At 53.1% G+C, this 20,582-nt stretch overlaps 1 protein-coding gene across 3 annotated transcripts in view; it reads right to left on the bottom strand.

Moving 5' to 3' along the window:
* Positions 1-20,582, bottom strand: part of MIDEAS (mitotic deacetylase associated SANT domain protein) — a 68,751-nt gene that overhangs the window by 8,459 nt on the left and 39,710 nt on the right. For all 3 annotated transcript variants that reach the window (XM_047735434.1, XM_047735435.1, XM_047735433.1), the window contains exons 2-9: positions 12,922-14,608; positions 11,354-11,653; positions 5,448-5,793; positions 3,393-3,459; positions 2,760-2,902; positions 2,552-2,655; positions 1,989-2,064; positions 1,290-1,378 (exon numbers count right to left, since the gene is read on the bottom strand). In XM_047735434.1, coding sequence (XP_047591390.1) covers positions 1,290-1,378; positions 1,989-2,064; positions 2,552-2,655; positions 2,760-2,902; positions 3,393-3,459; positions 5,448-5,793; positions 11,354-11,653; positions 12,922-14,376 — 2,580 coding nt within the window. In that variant the 5' untranslated portion in view covers positions 14,377-14,608. The remainder of the gene's footprint in view (positions 1-1,289; positions 1,379-1,988; positions 2,065-2,551; positions 2,656-2,759; positions 2,903-3,392; positions 3,460-5,447; positions 5,794-11,353; positions 11,654-12,921; positions 14,609-20,582) is intronic.

Genomic DNA, 20,582 nt, shown 5'->3' with positions numbered 1-20,582 from the left:
AGTCTTCCTCCGAACTGAACTCTGCCACTAAACGGCTGTGTAACCTCAGGTGAGTCAGGCCTCCCAACCTCAGCAGGCCTCCCAAGCCTCTGAAATCCTAGCACTCCCATTTGGCTCCGGGGGGTTAGGTTCTGGAAGGTTTCCCCCACACAGAGGCTGTTTTCTCTGACTCTGCCCTTTCTGCCCCAGGCTCCCAGACTGCTCAGCCTACTGTGGGGCTGCAAAGGGAGCTGGGAAGTCCTGTCCACAGAGCCGCAAGGGTCAGTGACAGTCCTCAGTGCCCGAGGAGGAAACTGTTGTGCTCCCATCTCTCAGGAATGGCCGAGTCACGATGTATTAATTAGATCCTATTTATGCTTTTGCTATCAATTCTCTCTGATCATCTGTATGACTAATGGTCTGCTCTTTTCATTATGGCATTAGGGGCCCCACCGTGAATTTCACAGGCACGTACTTCGCAGAAATGTTGCCCAATCCAGGAACGCAGTGTTGCTAAAACCCAGCAAGTTGACTGTCCTCACAATAGGGCCCTGAGGAGAGTTCCTCAGCACCCGGCCCCCAGAGCTGTCCTGGCACAGTGTATAGTTCCAGGAGGAGAGAACACGTTCTTGGAAACCCTCTTGCCTCAGCAGGCCACAAGGCTCAGATTCTGTGAGGCAAGGCTGCTGGAAAGATGCAAGTCCTTGGATTAGCAAAGCACTCTTCTTCTCCCAGAAGAAGATGGGGAGAGGACAAGAGAAATTCAATCTAGGAAAACTAGGCTTGGCCTCCTCTACCTGCTCAGCTGAGTTATTGGAAGGAAGCCCTGGGTCTGAGAGGAAGGGGGGGGCAGTGGCCCCCCAGGTCAGTCACACAGTCCCTTCCCTGCTGGCTCTCAGTTCCCCTCATTCTTAGGGTGACCTCTCCTCCATATGTAATTGTGGCTTTTGAAGTACTCAGCCCCTGTGGGGATGGCTCACGTCTGCCAGCAGCCCTTCTTCTTTTCCTGTTCTCCCCCAGGCAAGTCACTGCCTCAAATCTAACCTCTCTGGGTGGGTCTGTCCACTCAGGCCTCCGAGATTCCAGAGCAGGGCCACACGACCCTAACCTGAGGGAAGGAGACCTGGAACCAAGGGGAGGAAAGGCCCAATTGTTCCCCCTTGTTTGGAGAAGTGTCTCTGAGGACACTGAGTGGCATTACCCTCATGGCTTTCTCAGGGGGCCTGGGAAGGGACTGCGGGCCCGCCACTGGGAGACAGAACCCCAAATCATGCAGCCAGTTCCGCCCCTAAAACAGAGCCCCAGCTTACCAGCTTCTGTACCAGGAAGAAGTCCTTCTTGTAGATAGCAATGCCCTTGTTGAACAGCTTCCTCTCTGCCATCTTCCATTGGTCAGAGCCTGCGGGGCAGAAAGGGAGCCGAGGCAGTGAGCTGGATGGGGCTGTGTGTACCGCAGGGGGCGACCCCAGCTGGCACAGAGGTGTGAGGGCACCCACCGGTGGTCCCCACGGGCATTCAGAGCCAGATCCACACCCTGCTATGGTACAGACTGAATGACATAAGCCCATGGAACCCTCGATGCTTTGCCTGGCCTGGGCAAGGGGCACCGTTCAGCGGGGTTCGAGGACAGTGGCTGCTGTGCTTACGCCACCGGGTCACCGTCCCTTCTAAAGCACAGTGCCCGGCGTGGGACATGGCGCTCCAGGCACTGCCTAAGTTCCAGGCACCCGAGGCTGGTGTGGACGGCACCCCCTAGACACCTGTCCCTTGCACCTTGCCACGGACTTTTCCGCCTGCACAGGCTCCCACCAGCCCACACCTTTCCCCCTCGGCCTCCAGGGCTCAGGAAGCCCCTTGAGAACTACCCCAGCTTGGTGTCAGTTCCTTCTCTTTGGCTCTTGGCTTATCCACACTCTCACGCCACACACCCCCCGCAGGGGCCATGCCTCAGCGCAGAGCTGGGCCCCCCTGATGCCGGAGACTCCTGGAGGCTGCAGGTCCAGGCCCACCTGTGTAGTGATACGTTGCCAGCGGGTGGTTATGGGGCCGCAGGGGCTTCTTCAGTAGCAGCTTATTCAGCGTTTCCTGAAAGGGAAGTGGGAAAGCTCAGGGCCCTGCAGAGGTCTTGGTGGCAGGCGGAGCATCCCAGGTGCCGGGCAGAACTCAGAAGGCCTCTTCAGCCCTCCGAGTAGTAGGGTGAGCCTTAATCCCCCCGCCACACACACACTTAGCTGCTGAGGGACAAGGGGTCTGGTGGGATGGTGATGTCGTGGGGGGGTGGGGCTGCTCAGGAACTCAGCCATGGGCCTCCTCAGAGGGGAACATGCGATGCCCAGGACAGAGAGCCACAGGTGCAGAAAGCCCTCAATGACGGTCTTTCTGAGGGTGGGGACTCAGTGACCCAGAACTGGAGACTGGGGTACACAGGAGGACCCTGTGCCGTGAAGTCTGGGCTCTGGAACTAAGATGGCTTGGTCAGACCCCCTGCCAGCCTCAGATCAGCTGGTCAGCAGACACGGGTCTGGGCCGGCCTCCCCGAGGGGCCCTCCCTCCACCAGGGCCGTTGTCTCACCAGGATGTCTCCCCTGGACTCGTGCAGACAATGCAGTGCCAGCTCCTGGTTGGTGCCAGCCCCAGGGAAAATACTGGAACAAGCGGCAGTCAACAGGTCTTCCACTGGAGCAAGCGTGGGAAGGGAGGAGAAGGAATCAGGTTCCGGGCCCAGCCCACCCACCTGCCCGACAGCCCACCTTCACCTCCTGGTCCCAGTCCCCTCTCACCTTGCCTCTGCTTCTCCCGGCTGCTCTCGAGGTTCTCCCACGGCTGCCACACCAAGTCAGCCTTGTGGGGGTCAGCGGCTGCCAGGGCGCGATCCCTCATCGAGGGGATTTCCGCTTGGAACCGGGAACCCACATTGATCCGTCTGCAGAGGTGGAAAGGACAGGGAGTGAGGCCTTGCCTGGCGGTGACCGGGACTCCTTCTCGCTGGGGTGGGAGAAAGTGCAGGGGGTAACTGGCAAAGGCTGAGCACAGTAAGGCCTCAACTGGGTGGAAGGGAATTTGGCTTCTGTGAGGACAGCCTAGCAAAGGGCACCTGGTATGGCCAGAAAGACAAGGCCCAGAGGCTGGAAAGGGGAGAAGCTCCAGGTCTCCAGACACAGAAGTCTCTTGGACTATCCCCCTAATTCTCCTCAGAGGTGAAATTTAAACTGAGCTGGTCCTTTCCTTCCCCTGTGACTTCCACACAGAAGCAGGCTGGACACAGTAAAGCCCAGAGGCCACTGCAGAGTCTCAGAGGCCCCCTCAGCCCTCTGCGGGCCCCACACGACCCTCCTCTTCCTCACAGGGCCCACATGCACTGGATCCCCCTCGGCCACCCTCATGCCACGGGCCAGAAAAAGGGCTGTACTTACGGCTCGATGCTCACTGGGGTGGCCTCCCCCATCACAGAGAGGACAGGTGGGGTAACTTCAGCGCTATCTATGGGACAAAAGGCACATTGGTGAATGGTCCCCTCCTCCCTTTAGCAAGCGCCCCCCCACCCCCACCCTACATGGCTGCTCTGTTTGCAAAGAGCCACAGCAGTGACTCACAGAGACTCATACTAGGAAACCAGGCACCCTGCATCCTGGCTCCTCAGCCTGAGACTGTGACGGCTAACTGTGACTTTGCCAAACATGTGGCTGCTTCTGCTCTCACGCCTGCTGAAAGGGGCTATTACTACCCACCCCCCAGGGTTAACGTGAGGGCTGAATAAGTCACGCGCAGAGCCGCACCCTTGATAAATATTAGCTATTACTACTACTACTACTACTCCCACCCAGAGCTGGGTCCCTGCCCCAGGAGCTCCCACACTACAGAATTAACTCCGGCCTTAAGCCGTACTTGCTCTAGTCAAGGGACCGAAACTTCTGGCACACTAGCACGGTGGTGAAGGGGATCCCCGTTTCATACTTCTCTCCACCCTTCTGTCCTGGATTCTCTGCCTCAGTTTCTCCTGAGCTAATATTAGGTCCTACGGGATCCAGACACTCCCTTGCTCTGAAACCCAAACCCTGGCTGACTCCCCTCTGCAGCCTGAGATAAACCGCGAACTCCTCACTCTGCTGGCTCACGCAGTCTCCCTTCCATCTATGCCTCTCACCACCCCCTCGCCTGGACCCCGGATCCAGCAGACCGCTTACTGTCGGCTCTCCTGGCTCTCCCTGCACGCCCCAGCTCCAAGGCCTTGGTACCGCTCATTTCCTCACCCTGGTGGACCCTCCCCACCCCCTTCCCACTTGAAGCTCAGCTCTAGCCCCACCCTCTCTTGAAGGCTGTCTTAAGGCCCTAGGCTGGGAGTCCCTGCAGGCTCAGGAGCTCAGGGTCTGCTTCACTCGCAGGCTGCTGCTCCCACTCTGCTCACAACCTCTGCTTTTCTGTCTCCCAGGTTCCCAGGTCAACTCCCTAATGACCCTGTACTCTCTTTAGAACAGACTATGCTGTCCCATGCACTGCTGGAGCCTTCACAGGCCCAGTTCAACGCTTTACACCCAAGTACTCGATAAACACTTCTGGATGGACAGGAGACCTCTCACTGCTGCCAGTCTGGTCTCTACAGTGACTTTTTCCTGCATAACCCAGACAGGGAGAGAAGCTTTGAAGCTTGAACAATATGTGAGAGGGGAGGAGGTCAGCCAGCCCAGGGTGAGTCATTTCTCTTGCACAGACACAAGGGGGCACCAGAGAGCTAGGCCAAGGGCTGTCAGGGTTGGAGGTTACCGTCATGACATGACTGCGTGGCCTCACCCCTCCACCTCAGGTAGCCTTTACTCCCACTTAATCCTCCACCACCACTAAGGGGCAGGATTATCCCATTTTTTCAGAGGAAATGGAGCCTTTCGTGGAGTGGGAAACATTCTTCAACAATTCACCATCCAGGCCAGGCAAAATGTCTGCTCTACGCCAAAACTGCTTGAGAGAGCCGGGAGACAGGATCTACCAGACAGTAAGTGCATACGGGACGCTCCAGGTATGATGTTAAGTGCTTTACGTCTGTTGATGCATACGAACCTCCCCGCAACCCTGCGAGGTGGCTATTAGTTTGAATGCCAGGAAACTGGTATTTGTGGATCCCAGAAGAGTTGAGATCGGCAATTTCATCATCAAGCAAATACTACTAGGATCTTCAATTAAATACGGAAGAAACTGAAGCTGAGAGGGTTTGAACGACTTGCACAAATAATAGTAAATGGTAGAACTGGGATCTGAACCTGCGCAGTTGGGCTCATACCCGCCTCCCACACCCCTGCATGTTCTCGAACCAGGACAGTCTCCTTTTCTCTCTCAGAGAAGGGACTGGAACCCCTTTGACCACAGTATTTTAGCCCAATCTCCAGCAGCCCTATAAGCAGAGTCTCATCCCTGCCCGCTGCCCTCCCCCCGCCCATTCCCTGCCCCCATGGCCCCTAATGTGGGGTGTCACTCACTAGACCGGAGCAGGGTGCGATGGGCACTCTTTGGCGTGATGGGAGGAGGGGCTGGGATGCTGCTGGTTGACATGATGGCATTGAAATAGAGGCCGGAGCCCTCCCGCACAGGGCTGAGGATGGGGGGAGGCGTGTAGGGGGGCAGCTCAAAGCTCCGCTCAGAGGGGTGGTCGGCGAGGCGGACAGGAGAGCGCAGGTGGCTCTGGTATGGGGTGATGTTGGAATAGACGGGAGGGGCAATGAAGGTGCCCGCCTTGGTGGGGATGATCAGGGGCTCAGGCCGTGGCCGCTGCTTTGGTTTCCGCACTGAAGTGTCCCCTTCCAGCTTGACGTTCATGTCCTCAGCCTGGAGAAGGAAACAGAACCAAGATGGCTCAGCCTCCTAGGTGCTGGGAAAACTGGAGACTTGACCACTACTTGTCAGTCTCACCTCTGGAACTTCGTCTGCCCGCTACACCGACCAAGGCAAGCTTGAGACAGGGAACGGGTCCAAAAATCCCTTTATGGTCTCCTCTAGGCTAGGGGTCAGCACACTGCTTCAGTAAAGGGCCAGAAAATAAATTTCGGCTTGTGGGCTACATGCCCGTCTCCGTCACATATTCTTCTTCCCCTCCTCCTCTCCACGCTTTCCAAATAATCCTTTTAAAATGTAAAGTCCATTCTTAGGTCTGGATTTGGCCCACACGCCCTGGTTCGCAACCCCTGACATAAGTATGCCACTGGACAGGGAGCTATAGTAGTTAAGGTCCAGGCCCCGCGGCTGGATTGCTTGGAATGGGATCTACCTCCTTTGCTTACACTGAAAATTTCTTAACTTCTCTGTGCATCAACATTTTTAACACGGGAATAATAATTACCTACCAAATGGGTTAGCAATGAAAATGAAATGAATTAATACTTGGAAATCATGGAGAACAGTACCTGATATATAGTAATTACTCAATAAATACGAGCTGCTATCAAGCTCTGTATATGATGGAGGTGCCTGCTATGTGCCCCGACCTGAGCCGGGTACGGGGCCACCAAATGAACAAAACAGTCCTGTCCTCATAGTATCAGTCCCATGACCACAGACTAGCCCATTCATGCTGTCAAGGGTTAGTGCTCCGAGCTTACACTTCTCCCTGCTCAGTAGGCCTCATGGGTCTTCAGACAGAATAGAGGGTAGGGATGTAAGGGAACAGAGGCCTTTCTCTGTTCCATCCCTATCCTCTCAGGAGAATGGAACCCTATGAGGATGAGCAACATCCACATTGTCTCCCTGGGTGCAGGGCTGGCCGAGAGGTGAGGCTGGGTCACAGTGGCCCAGGAGGCCTGGGAACAGCAGCCTTTCTCCCCCTCCCAGGGTCCAGCCCACAACCCCTTTCAGCAGAGGGCCTTGATGGTCCATGAAGTCTTGGCCATGGCCTTTACCCATTTGTGCCCTTTTCTTTTCTTGCCCTTCTTTTCTTCTTCTACTAGGAAGAAATGAAATGTTTTATTCTTCCTCCCTTAGGGGAACAAGATGATTACACGGAAAAAAATGCGGTAGAACTGAAGGCCCCCAAACTTGCTAGACTAGAAACCCAACATGAACTCAGCTAGCTGTATTGATTTGTTAACTTTGTAATAAGGGAAATAGAATTAAACTACGATTTGACAATATTTTTGGTATTAATTTTGTAGATGTGATAGCAATATTGAGGTTATATGGAAAGAAGGAAGGCAGGGGGAGGAAGGGAGGAAGCAAGGAAAGGAGGAAGGGAGAAAGCTTATGTATAGTGTACTTCAGATACAAACCTAAGTATTTATGAGTGCAATGATATGGTGTTTGGGATTTGTTTAAAACAAAAAATCTAGTGGTAGAAGAAGTGGAGGTACAAATTTAAAAAAAGGATGTCTGTATTCTGAAAACCGTTAAAACCAGGGGGTGACTAAATACTGAGGTTCATTTTACCATCCTCTACACTTTTGTGCAACACTGAAAATATCTATAATATAAGGAAAAATAAGTAAACAATAACAATAAATAAATACATAAACAGACCTCCTCCTAAAGCCTGGTGAAGTGAAAGTACCCACAGGTGGGGATTCAAGAGATCCAAATTCCAGGGCTAGCTCTGTCATTTCTTGGCTGTATGAACTTAGGTAACTTCTCGCATTTTCTGGACCTACTTCCTCATCTGTGAAATGGGCATGTGGAGCTGTGCAGCTGCTCAGGCTCCTTCCAGTCATCCTCAGGACAAGCTAAGGCCTCTAGCCTCCAATCTCTATCACAACCAGGGAGTAGAGACTGAGCTGCCTGTGATAATCTCAGAGCTCCCTTTTCTGTTACGGAAGACAGGCTTATAGGCCAAATCTCCAGCTGAGAACTAAAAAATCCTTGCCGAAGAAGGAGAGCCTGATAAACCCCCAGGCCTTGGACTGGGGCTCCAAAAGGCTAACTCCTCAGAATAAAGGTGACTCAGAAATACACTCGTCATCACATGGAATAATGCTTAACTTAAAATTATCTCATCTCAAGACGCCTGGGTGGCTCAGTCGGTTAAGCTGCTACCTTCAGCTCAGGTCATAATCCCAAGCTCTTGGGATCGAGTCCCGCATTGGGCTCGTTCCTCAGTAGAGAGCCTGCTTCTCTCTCTGCCTCTGCCTGCCACTCTGTCTGCTTGTGTGCTCGCTTGCTCTCCCTCTCTCTGACAAATAAATAAATAAATAAATAAAATCTTTTTAAAAAATCACATTATCTCAATTGGTGATTAAATTAAATAATTCAGGATTGCTAATGCCCTTTGCTACCTGTCAGATGCAAAGCTAAATCCTCTCTGGAAGACAAGAACATCATCCACAGTCTTTAATTACCTCAACAATTTTTCATATATGTCTGACATGCAATTAAAACTAACCAGATCTGTAAGAGAACAAAATGTGACTTAAAAACAAGAAGTAACAGGCATTTAAAAAAAAAAAAAAACAAGAAGTAACATAACAGAAGGAGACCCACGAGGATCCCACTAATGGAGTTATCAGACATAAACTCTAAGAAAACTATGCTTAAATTATGCAATAGAAGAAAAGGTTGAAAATTTCACTGAAGAACTAGAAATGCTACAAATGAACCAAATAGAAGTTCAGTAACTAAAAAAAAATAACTAAAAATAAGAACTTGATGAGTGGGCTTAACAACATATTAGATACACCTAAAGAGAGAATGGGTGAACTGAAAGTCCAGAGTAAGAGAAAAGTGGAAAATACAGAAAAGTGCATGACAGACAAAATAGGGGATATGGTGAAAGGCTCCAACAGACGTGTAACTGGAGTTCCAGAAGGAGAGAAGAGAAAAAATGGGGCAGACGATATATTCAAGAAGGACTACAAACTCTAAACAGGATAAACACAAAGCAAACCAGTATTTAGGTCTAACAGCAAAAGTGCTGAAAAGCAATGACAAAAACAAAAACAACAACAAAAAAAACACTTAAAAACAGTAAGATAAAATGACACCTTATATTCAAAGAAACAACAAAATGGCTTATGGTGATTTCCTAATACTGTAACTACAACAAAGTCTAAAGACAATAGAATGATATTAAATGCCAAGAGAAAGTAACTACCAACACAGAATTCTCCACCCAGCAAAGTTATCCTCCTCCTCTCTTGACAGCTCTCTAATAAATAAATCTTTAAAAAATAAACGTTTTCGGGGCGCCTGGGTGGCTCAGTGGGTTGGGCCTCTGCCTTCGGCTCAGGTCATGATCTCAGGGTCCTGGGATCGAGTCCCACATCGGGCTCTCTGCTCAGCAGGAGGCCTGCTTCCCTCTCTCTCTCTCTCTGCCTGCCTCTCTGTCTACTTGTGATCTCTCTCTGTCAAATAAATAAATAAAATCTTTAAAAAAAAAAAATAAATAAATAAATAAACGTTTTCAAACAATCAAAGACTAATAAATTTAATCATGAACAGACTCGCACTGAAGGAAATACTAAGGGGCGTTCTTCAAACAGCACATAAATGTTCTGAGCTAGAAGCCTGGAGATATGAGAAGAAATGAAAAGCAACAAATTGCTAAGTCTTTCAGTAAATCTAAGAGGAACAACAACTGAACAAAACAATGTTATCACTGAGGAATGTATAGAATTGTTGAATCACAAGATTGTACAGATGAAACTAAAATAACACTGTATATTAACTATATAGGAATTAAAGTTAAAAACTTAATAAAAACAATGATGTTATAATACCCTGGTGATGTTAAAATGTTTAGAGAATGAAAATACATGTTAATAATTCTACAAGTTAGAGACTGGTGAAAAATGGAGTTAAAAGTGTTGTAAGAATTTGCATTGTTCTGGAAGAGGTAAAATACTAATTTATATTAGATTTCAATAAGCCAAGAATGCATGTTTTACACTGTAGTAGCTCTTTCCAACCAGAAAATTAAGCCCTAATGTCATGAGGCATTCACTATACGTAATGACTTAGCTTGCTTATGCATCTGGAATGGTACTAGCTTTGTGCCATCTGAGAAGGTAGTCATTCAAATTCCTTTTTGTGGGACTTAGTTCTCTCACATGAATCCAGAAAAGAAGGGCTACCCGGATAATTACTAAAAGAGTAATGAATAAATAAGAGTAATAATTAAGTAAATAAATAAGAATAATAAACAAGTATATAACTAATAAATTAATTGAGAGGGAAAATGGAGTAACAAACCCAATCAAGCCAAACGGGGTGAGGGGGTGGGGGAAAGGAATAGAAAAGGCAATATGGGATAAATTAGAAGGCAAACAGTAGGGGTGCCTGGGTTGCACTTTAACCTGGGTTAAAGCCTCAGGTTATGATCCCAGGGTCCTGGGATCCAGACCCACATCGGGCTCTCTGCTCAGCAGGGATCCTGCTTCCCCCCCTTCCTCTGCCTGCCTCTCTGCCTACTTGTGATCTCTGTCTGTCAAATAAATAAATAAAATCTTTAAGAGAAAAAAAAAAGAAGGCAGATTTAAACCCAAATATTTCTCTAATTATGTGAAAGTAAACTACAGCAATGCTCTAAAAGACAAAGGTTGTCAGAACACATAATAACAAACCCCAATTAGAGACCACTTGAAAGATACACCTTAAGCATAAGGCTACAGAAGGGCTAAAATTAAATCGATGGAAAAGATACACATCTCATCCATTCCCCCTCCCCACAACACTAATCAAAAGAAAGCTACTGTTGGGGCGCCTGGGTGGCTCAGTGGGTTAAAGCCTCTGCCTTCAGCTCGGGTCATGATCCCGGGTCCTGGAATGGAGCCCTGCATTGGGCTCTCTGCTCAGCGGGGAGCCTGCTTCCCCCTCTCCCTCTCTGCCTTCTTCTGCCTACTTGTGATCTCTGTCAAATAAATAAATAAAATCTTTAAAAAAAAAAAAGCTACTGTTTCACAAAATAGACTTTAAGAGGCAAAAAGATTATGAAAGATAAATAGAAGCATTTCCTTATGAAGTGTCTAATCCACTTCTAAATGAGTATGCAACTAATAACACAGCATCAAAATGTAAAAAACAAATGCTGACAGAAAAGATGAGACAGATAAAACCTCAATCTTAGTGAGAGACTTTAACATATATATGTTGGTACTGACAGAACAAGTAAACATCTCTGCATCCCAGTGCCTAGCACAAAACCTGACCCATATTAGAAATTTTGCTAACCTGTAATGAGATTCACACATCCTAGATTTTCCTAGGCAGTCTTAATTTTAAGTATAAAACTATCTGTCTCCCATAAATGCATTTCTCTGTCAATTTGGTTTGGAAAATATAAATAGTATCTCCACAGGTTGCTCGAATCCCTCCTGTATTGCCATGTTCTCCTTTTTTCCACAGAGTATTAGGTCCCCAGGAGCACACAGGTACTAGAGGTAGAGGTGTTTGCATGGGGAGCTTCTCATACCTGAGCTGGGGCATCAGCCCCCGGGATACGGGTGGACCGCCTGCGGGTGACGATGACGGACGGCTTGTGTTCAGTGGGGTTCTGTTCAGGACCCTTCCCGTCCTCGTCAACACCTCCAGCTTGGGCCGCCTCAGTTGGGTCCATAGTCCGCACAGGCACAGATACTGGGATGATGAGGGGTACCATCCCGCTGTCTTCTCGTGCTCGCTTGGCAGCTAAGGAAGGCTCAGAAAACTCCACCCCACACTTGGTAGTTGAAGCCAACACGCTTTTCCGCTTCTCCTCAGAGCCACTGGCATCCTGGAGGAGAGAGGGAGGGGAAACAGAGATTAAGGTTTAGAAGGGAAGTCCTAGACCTCTAGTCGCCACTGGATTCAGGAACTCAGACACCCACGATGGTTCATTCCCATGAACCATAGCATTTGATGCTATGATGGTTCCCATGAAAACCGATGGTTTTTACGGTCTTTCCCTGAATACCTTTTCTCTCACCACATTCCCAAATACTCCCTATAACCTCCCTTCTGCCAGGACTTCGGATCCTGCCTGGCACGGGGGTCCCCAGATGGCCATTTCAAGCCACAAGTGGCTTACAGCCTCTTTTGTTTCATCTGTATGGGGCAAGGCACAAGAAACAGTATCTAAGCTCAAAACGGATCTCTGCAAACAAACGAATAAACAAACAAACAAAAAACATATCTCTGCAAGAGAAAGTAACCAAGGAACCTGTTACCAGGCAATGGTGGTCTTTGTACCTTTTCCCCATTGGCAAGTGGCTGGAGGGAAGTCAAATTCTACAGCCTCTGACATGTCAGCCTGGCCCAAAGACATGGGGAAAAGCGGGTGGGGGAGTATGGGGGGAGGGTAGAAACCCCTAGGGAAGGAAGGTGCAAACACCGGCTTTGGAGCCAGATACTAGGCTTTTATCTTAGCTTTGCGCCCTTTGTAGAACTCCAAAAGCCTACAGGTTCTTTCCATCTCCGTCAATGAAATAATCCCTGGGCCTCAGCCTCTTTAGCAACAAAACAGGATAATGGCACCATCCGTCACAGGGTTTGATGACAAATTATTTGTGATCAAGTATAAGAAAGTGCAAGTACAAGAGAGTGCTCAGATTCGGTTCATTCTTCTTCCCCCCTTGTGGCCCTTTCTTTTAAATCCACCTGATTGCAGCAAAATTTACATAAAACAAAATGCACCTATTTTTAATTAGTTTGAAGCATTCTGACAAGTATAATCACCTGTGTAACCACTGCCACGTTCTTGTTTTCGTACACAGGATCTGGCAACGGTTTCACCTGCCCCTATTCCCAGTCCTTCATGTGCCAACCCACAATGGCACCTTCCTGCCTGCGGACTACACGCGTGCAGACACTTCCTCTCTCCTTCAGGTTGGGATGGACCTACGTAGAGACTCTGCACACAGGGAGCTCAGAACTCCCAAAGCCTACAGGTTCTTTCCGTCTCCGTCAATGAAGGGAATACACTGCCCTGTGGACTCCCCTGGCCCCAGACAAGGCTCCTCGTGCCCTGGGCCAGGCCAGGCCTGCACCCCGTGCCACTCTCACCTTTGCGTTCTGCAGTGAGGCCAGCTCCACTGCCTTCTGGGCCAAGGTCAGCAAATTGGCCTCCTGCGACGCCCGGCGCCTCCGTCGAGTGCTCTGGATCACCCCACCCCGTAGCACCTGCCCACAGTCCCCCGTGCCCACGGCCCGCACGCCCTCCTCACTGCCCATGGCGGGAGCCTCCCGCTCCCGACCGTTGGGTGCCAGTCTCTCCCCGTCGGACAGCAACTGCGACTCCCTCAGCTCCAGCGGGAATCCCAGAGCTTCAGGATGCGGCTGCCCCAGGGGCCCAGGCGGCGGCTGCTGTGGGGGCCAGTGATGCAGGAACAGGTTGCTGGTGGGCTCCTGTCCAGGCTGGGTGCCGGCCACATCCAGGGGGGCGGAAGGCAGGACGCCCTCCTTCGAGAGGCGGCGGGAGCGGCGGGGGAAGGCGATCTGGGACTGAGGTAGCACAGGCTGTGGGGCTGACTCCTGCAGGAGGGCCTTGCGCAGTTCTGGGTTCATGTCAGGGTTGGGGGGGAAGGGGTAGGGCGCCATGCTGTGGTGAGCCAGGTGCGACTGCCCCAGGGGCCCGGCCGGCTGCAGCCCAAAGTCCTGGGGCTGCTGCGAGGGGGGCTGCTGCATGGGATAGAAGTTCTCGAAGAGCGGCATCTGGGGGAGGGCGGCCTGCGGCGCCGGCGGCTGCTGCTGCTGCTTCTGCGGCGGGAAAGCCGCCACCGGGTTGGGGGGCGGTGGGCCCTGCCGGAAGACCTGCCGGTTCACCTGGTGGCCGAACGCCAGCTGGAAGGGTTGCAGGGGCAGTGTCTGGTTTGGGGGCTTCTTGGCCACATGGAAAGAGTTCAGGGGAGCCTGGGGTCGCCCGACCTCCAGCTGCACCTTCTGCGGCATCATCGGCCGCACCGCATTTCCGTAGCGGTCCAGCTGCGGCCCCGCTCCTTTGTCCCGCTTCAGCGCCTCGGGGTGGCTGTAGTACGTAGAGACCCCCATGCCGGGGTGGGGGCTCCCCTTGGGCCCACTGTAGAGAGGCAGGCTGTGGCGGTTCCACGTCGTGGGGGGCGGAGGCTGGCCGGGCTGCTGCTGCCAGCCGCTGTCGCTGACGCCCCCGCCGCCTCCGCGCTCGGGGCCCCGCCCCGGAGCCATCACGGAGTTGGGCCACTTGACGGAGCCCACCTGCTGGGACAGCATGGCCGCCGTGGTCCGCTCGGGACCATACACGGAGTTCAGCAGGGCCAGGCTGTTGGGAGGGGGCAGCTCCACAGGCTGGGAGACAGGGGCCGCCCCTGCCGGGCCCTCGTGCCCGAAGTAAGGCTCCTCCTTTACTCTGGTGGACTGTGGAGGGGCGGGGGGCTGCTGTGGGGCCTGCAGGGGTGGGGGCTGCTCCTTGGGAGCTGGTTCCTGGTCCCCAAAGAGGCAACGCTTCCGCTTGTTCTGAGCCTTGGGCTGGGCCTGGAGGTTCATGGTGTGGCCAACCGGGCCCTGGCAGTGAGCCCTACTTCACCAGTTGCCCATGCCCTGTGGGAAGGTCCTGCTGGAAGCCCAGCTCTTGTCCGGGAGCCAGTGGGGGCAGAGAGGGAGGGGGATGAGGCCAGGCACAGGGAGATAGCAGGTCGGCTCTTCCTTGCTCTTGGCGGAGAGGTTCTTGGCCTCAGCTACTCTGCCCAGTTCATGATGTTCCACAGGGCCCTGGAGCCTGCAGACAGAAAAGCGATAGCGTCAGCCACAGCCTCCCAGGATGCCCCGGATGTCAGCACAAGTATGAGGGAGGGGCCCACGCTCACAGAGCAGCCCTGGCGAGGCAGGAGCCAGGGCCTCCGGTGGGAACGACCAGAAGGCAGTGCTTTGTGACTCTCCTTGTCCCACCAGCTCACCCTGCAGCATTTGGGTATATAATCTGTACACGGCACAAAGGCATCTACCAGGGAACAAGCAGGGCTGAGATCCAGTCGGATCCCCTACAGCCACGATGGGAAAAGGGGCAACAAAGGCCTTCTCACAGGCCAGGTCTGGCTGCCCATAGGCTGAGCATGTCTGTCCACACAGTAGCTTCCCCAGCAAACTCAGGAGTTTTATCCACACCATGCCTCCTGTGATGCTCCAAGCATATCTCAGACACAGGAAGTGGAGACAACAGGGGTCATTCCTAACTATGTGGCTCCAGGGTGGGGAGCCCACCAGGTCCTTGCAGAGCCCAGGGCCCAGGGCTAGCTCCCAGTCCTTTGCACGGAGGCATGCAGGTGAGGCCCTAGAAGGGTAGGTGCAGTTCTAGCCCCACCCCTGGGAGGAGCTGCTGGGTGGGACTGCTGTGGCCAGTCTTTCCCAAAACAGCACAGAACCTGTTTTGCAGCCCTGGCTGGCTGGAGGCAGGATCCAGCCTGGTACCTGGTCAGCAATCCTCACCTACCCTCCTCCACTGCCAAAGAGCTCCTAGCGTCCTGGGCAAAGGACTGGCGCAACTATGATACCGAGGGGATGCAGACTACTAGGACTTAGGTCTGAAATGTTTTTCTGTGGCATGGTGTGACTTAAAAGTGTTCACAGTGTCTGTGTTTATTTTCTAACTTCATTTAAAAAAAAAACAAAAACCCAAAGCAGGTTGCTCTATTTATGCTGCTATAGGACAGCCCAAATCAAGACCAGTATTTTATAACTTACATGTATTTTTATCACCTACATGTACACCTTGCGTGCATTTTCAAAGCTCTGTCTTTCGTCAGAGGGCTTTCCCCCCCCAACCCCCACCCCCGGAAGCTGGTGAAGGTAGGAGCTACTCAGCCCACCTCCTCCCAAAGCCGCTAAGATTCTGGTCCTGAGCCAGTCAGGCCAGGAGGGAAGAGGAGGGAGAGGAGGGGAGCTCAGGAAGCCCCGGGGAATGAACCTGCAGGTCCAGACCAACCTCAGACCTCAGACCCTACAAGCTCCAGGTCCTAGTTAGTAATCCGGAGTTCCTGGGAAACCAGCCCAGTCAAGGAGGGCTGGGGCTGGGAGTAAGGGCCGGCTCTCTCGGTGCAAGGCTCCCTATCACCAGTTCACAGGCTTCCGCAGCTCCCCAGCCCTTCCCCTCCCGGAGCTGCAGTGACTCACTCCAGCGCCCCCCCCACCTGCCTTTCACTTTCACCAGCACCCAGAAGGGGAGGGACTTCCTCCTCCATTTCCTTCCTCAGCCCTGGGCCCCACAGTAAGCAGACAGCGCTTCCTGCCAGCACCCTCTTCGACTTCACTTATGGAAATCGGGGGAGGGGAGGGAGAGATTAGGTGGGCATCCAAGCCCCCCTGGCCCTGGCAGCAGGGGAACAATTTGCACAAGCAGGGAGTGTAGAGGACCATGGAAAACACCTTTAGAACAAACCCCTTTCTCTTGCCTTTAAACGCTCATTCCCTGACAGCCAACCTGACTCAGACCAGAGACCCCAAAGCCAGCGATCCCCTCCCCCATGAAAATAACCCTGGGTGGCAGGGCGAAGATGCAGGCTGGAACTGTCGGTGACAGGCATCAAGCTCGGCCTCTCCAATCAGCGTGAGCAAACGAGACAGGTCTGCAGAAGCAAGACAGAGAGGAAGGAAGAATGTGCCCGAGGGGAGAGGGAGGAGGGCGCGGAGGGGAGCTGGCCAATCCACGTGCCTCAGCACACCCCCCCCTCAGAGCCCCTCAGGTGCTCACGTGCACTCCTGCTTCCCCTGCCCTCGCAGGCCTGTTGCCTTTGATGAGCTACAGCACCAGCTCACGGGCTTGGGGACTGGAAGAAGGGAAGGCCCACGTGACAGATGAGCTTGTGTGCACGTGTGAGCGTGTACACCTGGTGGAGGGTAACCCAGGCACCCAGCCCGGGATGGGGGGTGGTGGCTGGCCACTTGGAGCCCGGTGGGGAGGGTGAGTTCTGCAGGCTGGGTTGAGTGAGATGGAGGCCAAGTCTGTGCATGGAGCTCAAGGCAGGGCTGCTTGGGGGCCTAGGACCCTGGGCCCCAAGCTGGCTCACCAGCTGCTTGGTCAGGCTGGTCAGCCTCTCCTCCTCCGCCCTGCATGTCAAGAAGGACCCGCAGCAGGTTTCTAAAACTGGCCTGGGACCTTGCTTAGAAGAAACCAAGGCAGCAGATTCTGGGGAGGTTGAATCACCCCAGAAGCTTCTGCAGAGGCCTTCCTGTCCCCACACACTGGCAGGCTAAGAGTGCCAAGAGCACACAGACACCCAAACCTGCAACCCTCAGAGAAGGTAGGTCATGATCTGGGGGGATAAGAAGACCGAAAGATGCCTTGGAACCCTAGAGGAAGGAGGGGAGGACCCACACCAAGGCAGCAGGGCTCCAAGGATGTCTGTCCTAAGCGCTTTGCATAGGTTTAGTTTCCACAACAGCATTATACGGCAGCATGAAGGCCAAGCATGAAACATTGCTATTTTAACCTCCATTTTACAGATGAACTAGTTGAGGCTCAGGGGGGCTAAGTAACCTGAACCTAGGTCTGTCTGCCTCCCAGACCAAGCTCTTCTTTTTTGTCCCTACGACATGCCACAAAGACACCAGGTCCCTCTCTGCATCCCCCCTTCCACACCATGTGCCCCAGCATCTCAGGGCAAGGGCTTCTGGACACAGATACACCTCCTCACTGACAGGCCCCTCACCCCTGCCCGAACCGTTGGCAGGTAAACCTCTTTTATTTCTATCCCAATACAGCTGAGGCCCTCAGTCCTACAGGAAGGGAAGGAAGAAATGGGGCTTCATCACAGAACGGCCACCCACAAAGAGGCCTGAGACTGCACTGGCCACTTCAGTCCAGTCCTCTGGGCCTGGACTCTCCAACCCCTGCAACTCACCCCTGCCTCAGGTCTACTTGCTGCTGGTGGGGATTCCAGCTCTCATACCCTACTTGAACCTCAGAGCCTGTAACTCTGAGCAGGACCAAGCCACTTCCTCTTGTTTCCTGTGCCCCAACCCCACTTCTCTGTTCCTCAGGTGGAAGTCAGCCTGGCCTTCCTCCCAGTGAGGAAGAGGAAGGAAGCCATCTTTTCCGAAGGCTACTGACCTATGGGCCAACTCCCTGAGGAGAAGAGGGGAAGAGGGTGTAATGAGGAACTTCTGCAGCGGCTCTCCCCCTCCCCCGGGACCAGCTGCAGGGTCTCTAACAGCGGATGCAGGAACACTGCAAAAGGAAACCCACAGTCACCAAGGGGCCCCAGACACTGCAAGCCACTTATCAGTCTGTTCGACTGTCTGTCCCAGCTCTAGTCCCTCTCCCTTCCTCTGGGCACCTCACTGCTCTAGCCGATCTCTGACCAGAGATGCCCCTGGGCTGAAGACAAGGCAAGAGTCTGTTATCAATGACCGGGGACCCATGACGCTTTCAGGAGGATCTGTGGTGGAAAACACTCTCTCTACGGAAGAAAGCAACATGCACCAAGAAAAGAAAACAGTGCTGAACCCGCATACGTGTTTTGCAGACACATGAGGGAAGGCGATGGAAGGATGTTTGGGTGCCCTATGCTGATGGTGAGACCATGTCCTCAGAGACGGCACGTAGAAAATATGCAGCTCCCCAAGTGTCCTCAACAGCCCTGCCACATGCCCAGCCCTCAGCGGTGGGGCGCAGTGGGGCCAGGCCATGACCACCAGGAGACCAGAGCCATCCACAAGTTTGAAACACTGAGTGCGGCCATCTGAGAGATGAAACCAGTGTAAGTCAAGGTGACACAGGCCAGGAAGGAGATGCTTCACCTGGTCCCACAGCAGCTGCAGGAGCTCAGCTCTGCCCTGGATACGGGAGCTGACTGGAGAACCCTCCTGGCCCTTCTCCCTAAAGCTTCTAACTCCTGCTCTTACAGCCTGGGCCACTCCCAGCCCCACAAATTCAGCGCTGGGAGGATAGAGAGTCAGAGCTCACACATCCCTAACCAAGACAGTACACACCTATTTATGGCATCTAACAAATCCCTAGGTCAGCCAATTCTCAGAGCACCAGACAGGCTATGTCAGGACAAAGTCTAAACTCCCCATCCTGCCCACAAGTCCCGCAGACTTTGGCTCCCGCCACCTCTCTCCACCGGCCACGCTTGGGCTCTCCTTCAGTGCTGTTCCTGCTCTGCTTCCAGGTCTTTGGCAAGGCAGAACCTCTGCCCCTGACACCCTCCCAACCCTTTCATCTGGCCAGGTCCTACTCGTCCTTCAGGTCTGAGACACTGTTTCCTCTGGGAAGCCCCTCCCTCACCCCAGGGCTGAGCCAGGAGCTTCCTTATGCACCCACAACACCTCCCAGCCACCTCCCCGTCCCATACCACGCTTAGCACACAAAACTCTAGAGGCCTGTATCTTTGTCCCCAGTAGACAGCAAGCTCCACGGAGCAGAGTTTGCAGACCATTGTACCTTGACACTTGACTTGTACCTGCCCCATGGGATGCTTATTCAAGACTGCGTCGAAGGTGAGTCAGAGCTCTGCCTGGCCAGGGGCACCATTCATGGCCAGCGTGTCCACCCTGGGCTCCCACCCAGGCCCTGGCTCCCAGTCTCTCTCCCCGATGCACAACACAGATCCCCGTGACCCTGAGATGGAAGTGAAAAAAAAGCCCATCCAAACTCCATCCCACGGCATCCCATCAGCTGCTGCCCCACACCACAGGCAGGCCAACTGGAAAAGTGCCAGCCCCCCTGTCGCCCTGTCCAATTTTTCTTCCCCCATGGCCTCTCACCCTTGCTTTGACCATAGCCAGAAACGTGGATCTGTTTACCTCGTGCCCTGACATGGCTGGGCTGGGCCCTGAGACACCAAGGTGTCTGGCTAGGATGCCAGGAGCAGTGAGGAGGGGCCCTCCTTGGCCCAGCTGGCCCTCCAGCCCATGCTCCTATCCTGGAAAGTTCTCTCTCAGATACTCTGGGGTCTGTGGCTACCACAAGACTAGTCAAGTGGCCTGGAACTGTCATCTTGGGCTAGCTAGAGTTGCCCAGGCCCTAGATAACCCCTCCCTCTGGCCACAGTGCAATCATCAGCCATGCTGTGTTCCAGCCCACCCCCCACCTTTAACTGGGAGTTCACACCAGGCCAAAGGGCCCCCTGTCTCCAAACCACTGGACACATACATTGTGTTCATAAGGAGTTTGCATGCCAGTAAGGAAGGACATACCAGCAACAGGGACAAGGACCTGACTCTGACAAGTGTCACTTCCCCTGGGGAGGGGGTCAGGGGGTGAGAAAGCAGGTCCTATATGATCTACCCGTTCCCAGATTAGCACTTCTCTGGACCCGGCTTCAGCTCGGAATTGCAGAGCCCAGGACAAGAGGGTCCCAGGGATCTGAGCCATCAAGCGGGTGAGAAGGCTCGGCCAGGGTTCCAGCTGGCTACGGTCTGAGCTGTGACAGTAAAAATGTCAACGCCAAGATGCCTTTGAAGGGATGTGTGTGAGAGAGGAATCCTCGCCTTACGAGGCGCTCTCGGGGCTTCAAGCAGACACCTACCCTCACTGTCCCTCCCCTCCGCCTCCAGCAAGCACCCTCAGGAAGTCCATAGGAAGCCAGAATGTCCAAAAGAAGCTACGAGAGCGAGGTCTATTTTATAGGGGGGAAGCAGAGAGAAAAGAGAGTCCCAGGAAGAGCCTGGACACGATCAAATCTCCAGGCCCAGCTTCACATGGAGGGGACTGGCTGCCTCCCTCTGAGGCAAGGGCCACCAACAATCACAGG

Source organism: Lutra lutra, chromosome 7, assembly GCF_902655055.1.
Source record: "Lutra lutra chromosome 7, mLutLut1.2, whole genome shotgun sequence".
NCBI lineage: Eukaryota > Metazoa > Chordata > Mammalia > Carnivora > Mustelidae > Lutra > Lutra lutra.
This window is presented reverse-complemented; position numbering and strand designations above follow the sequence as displayed.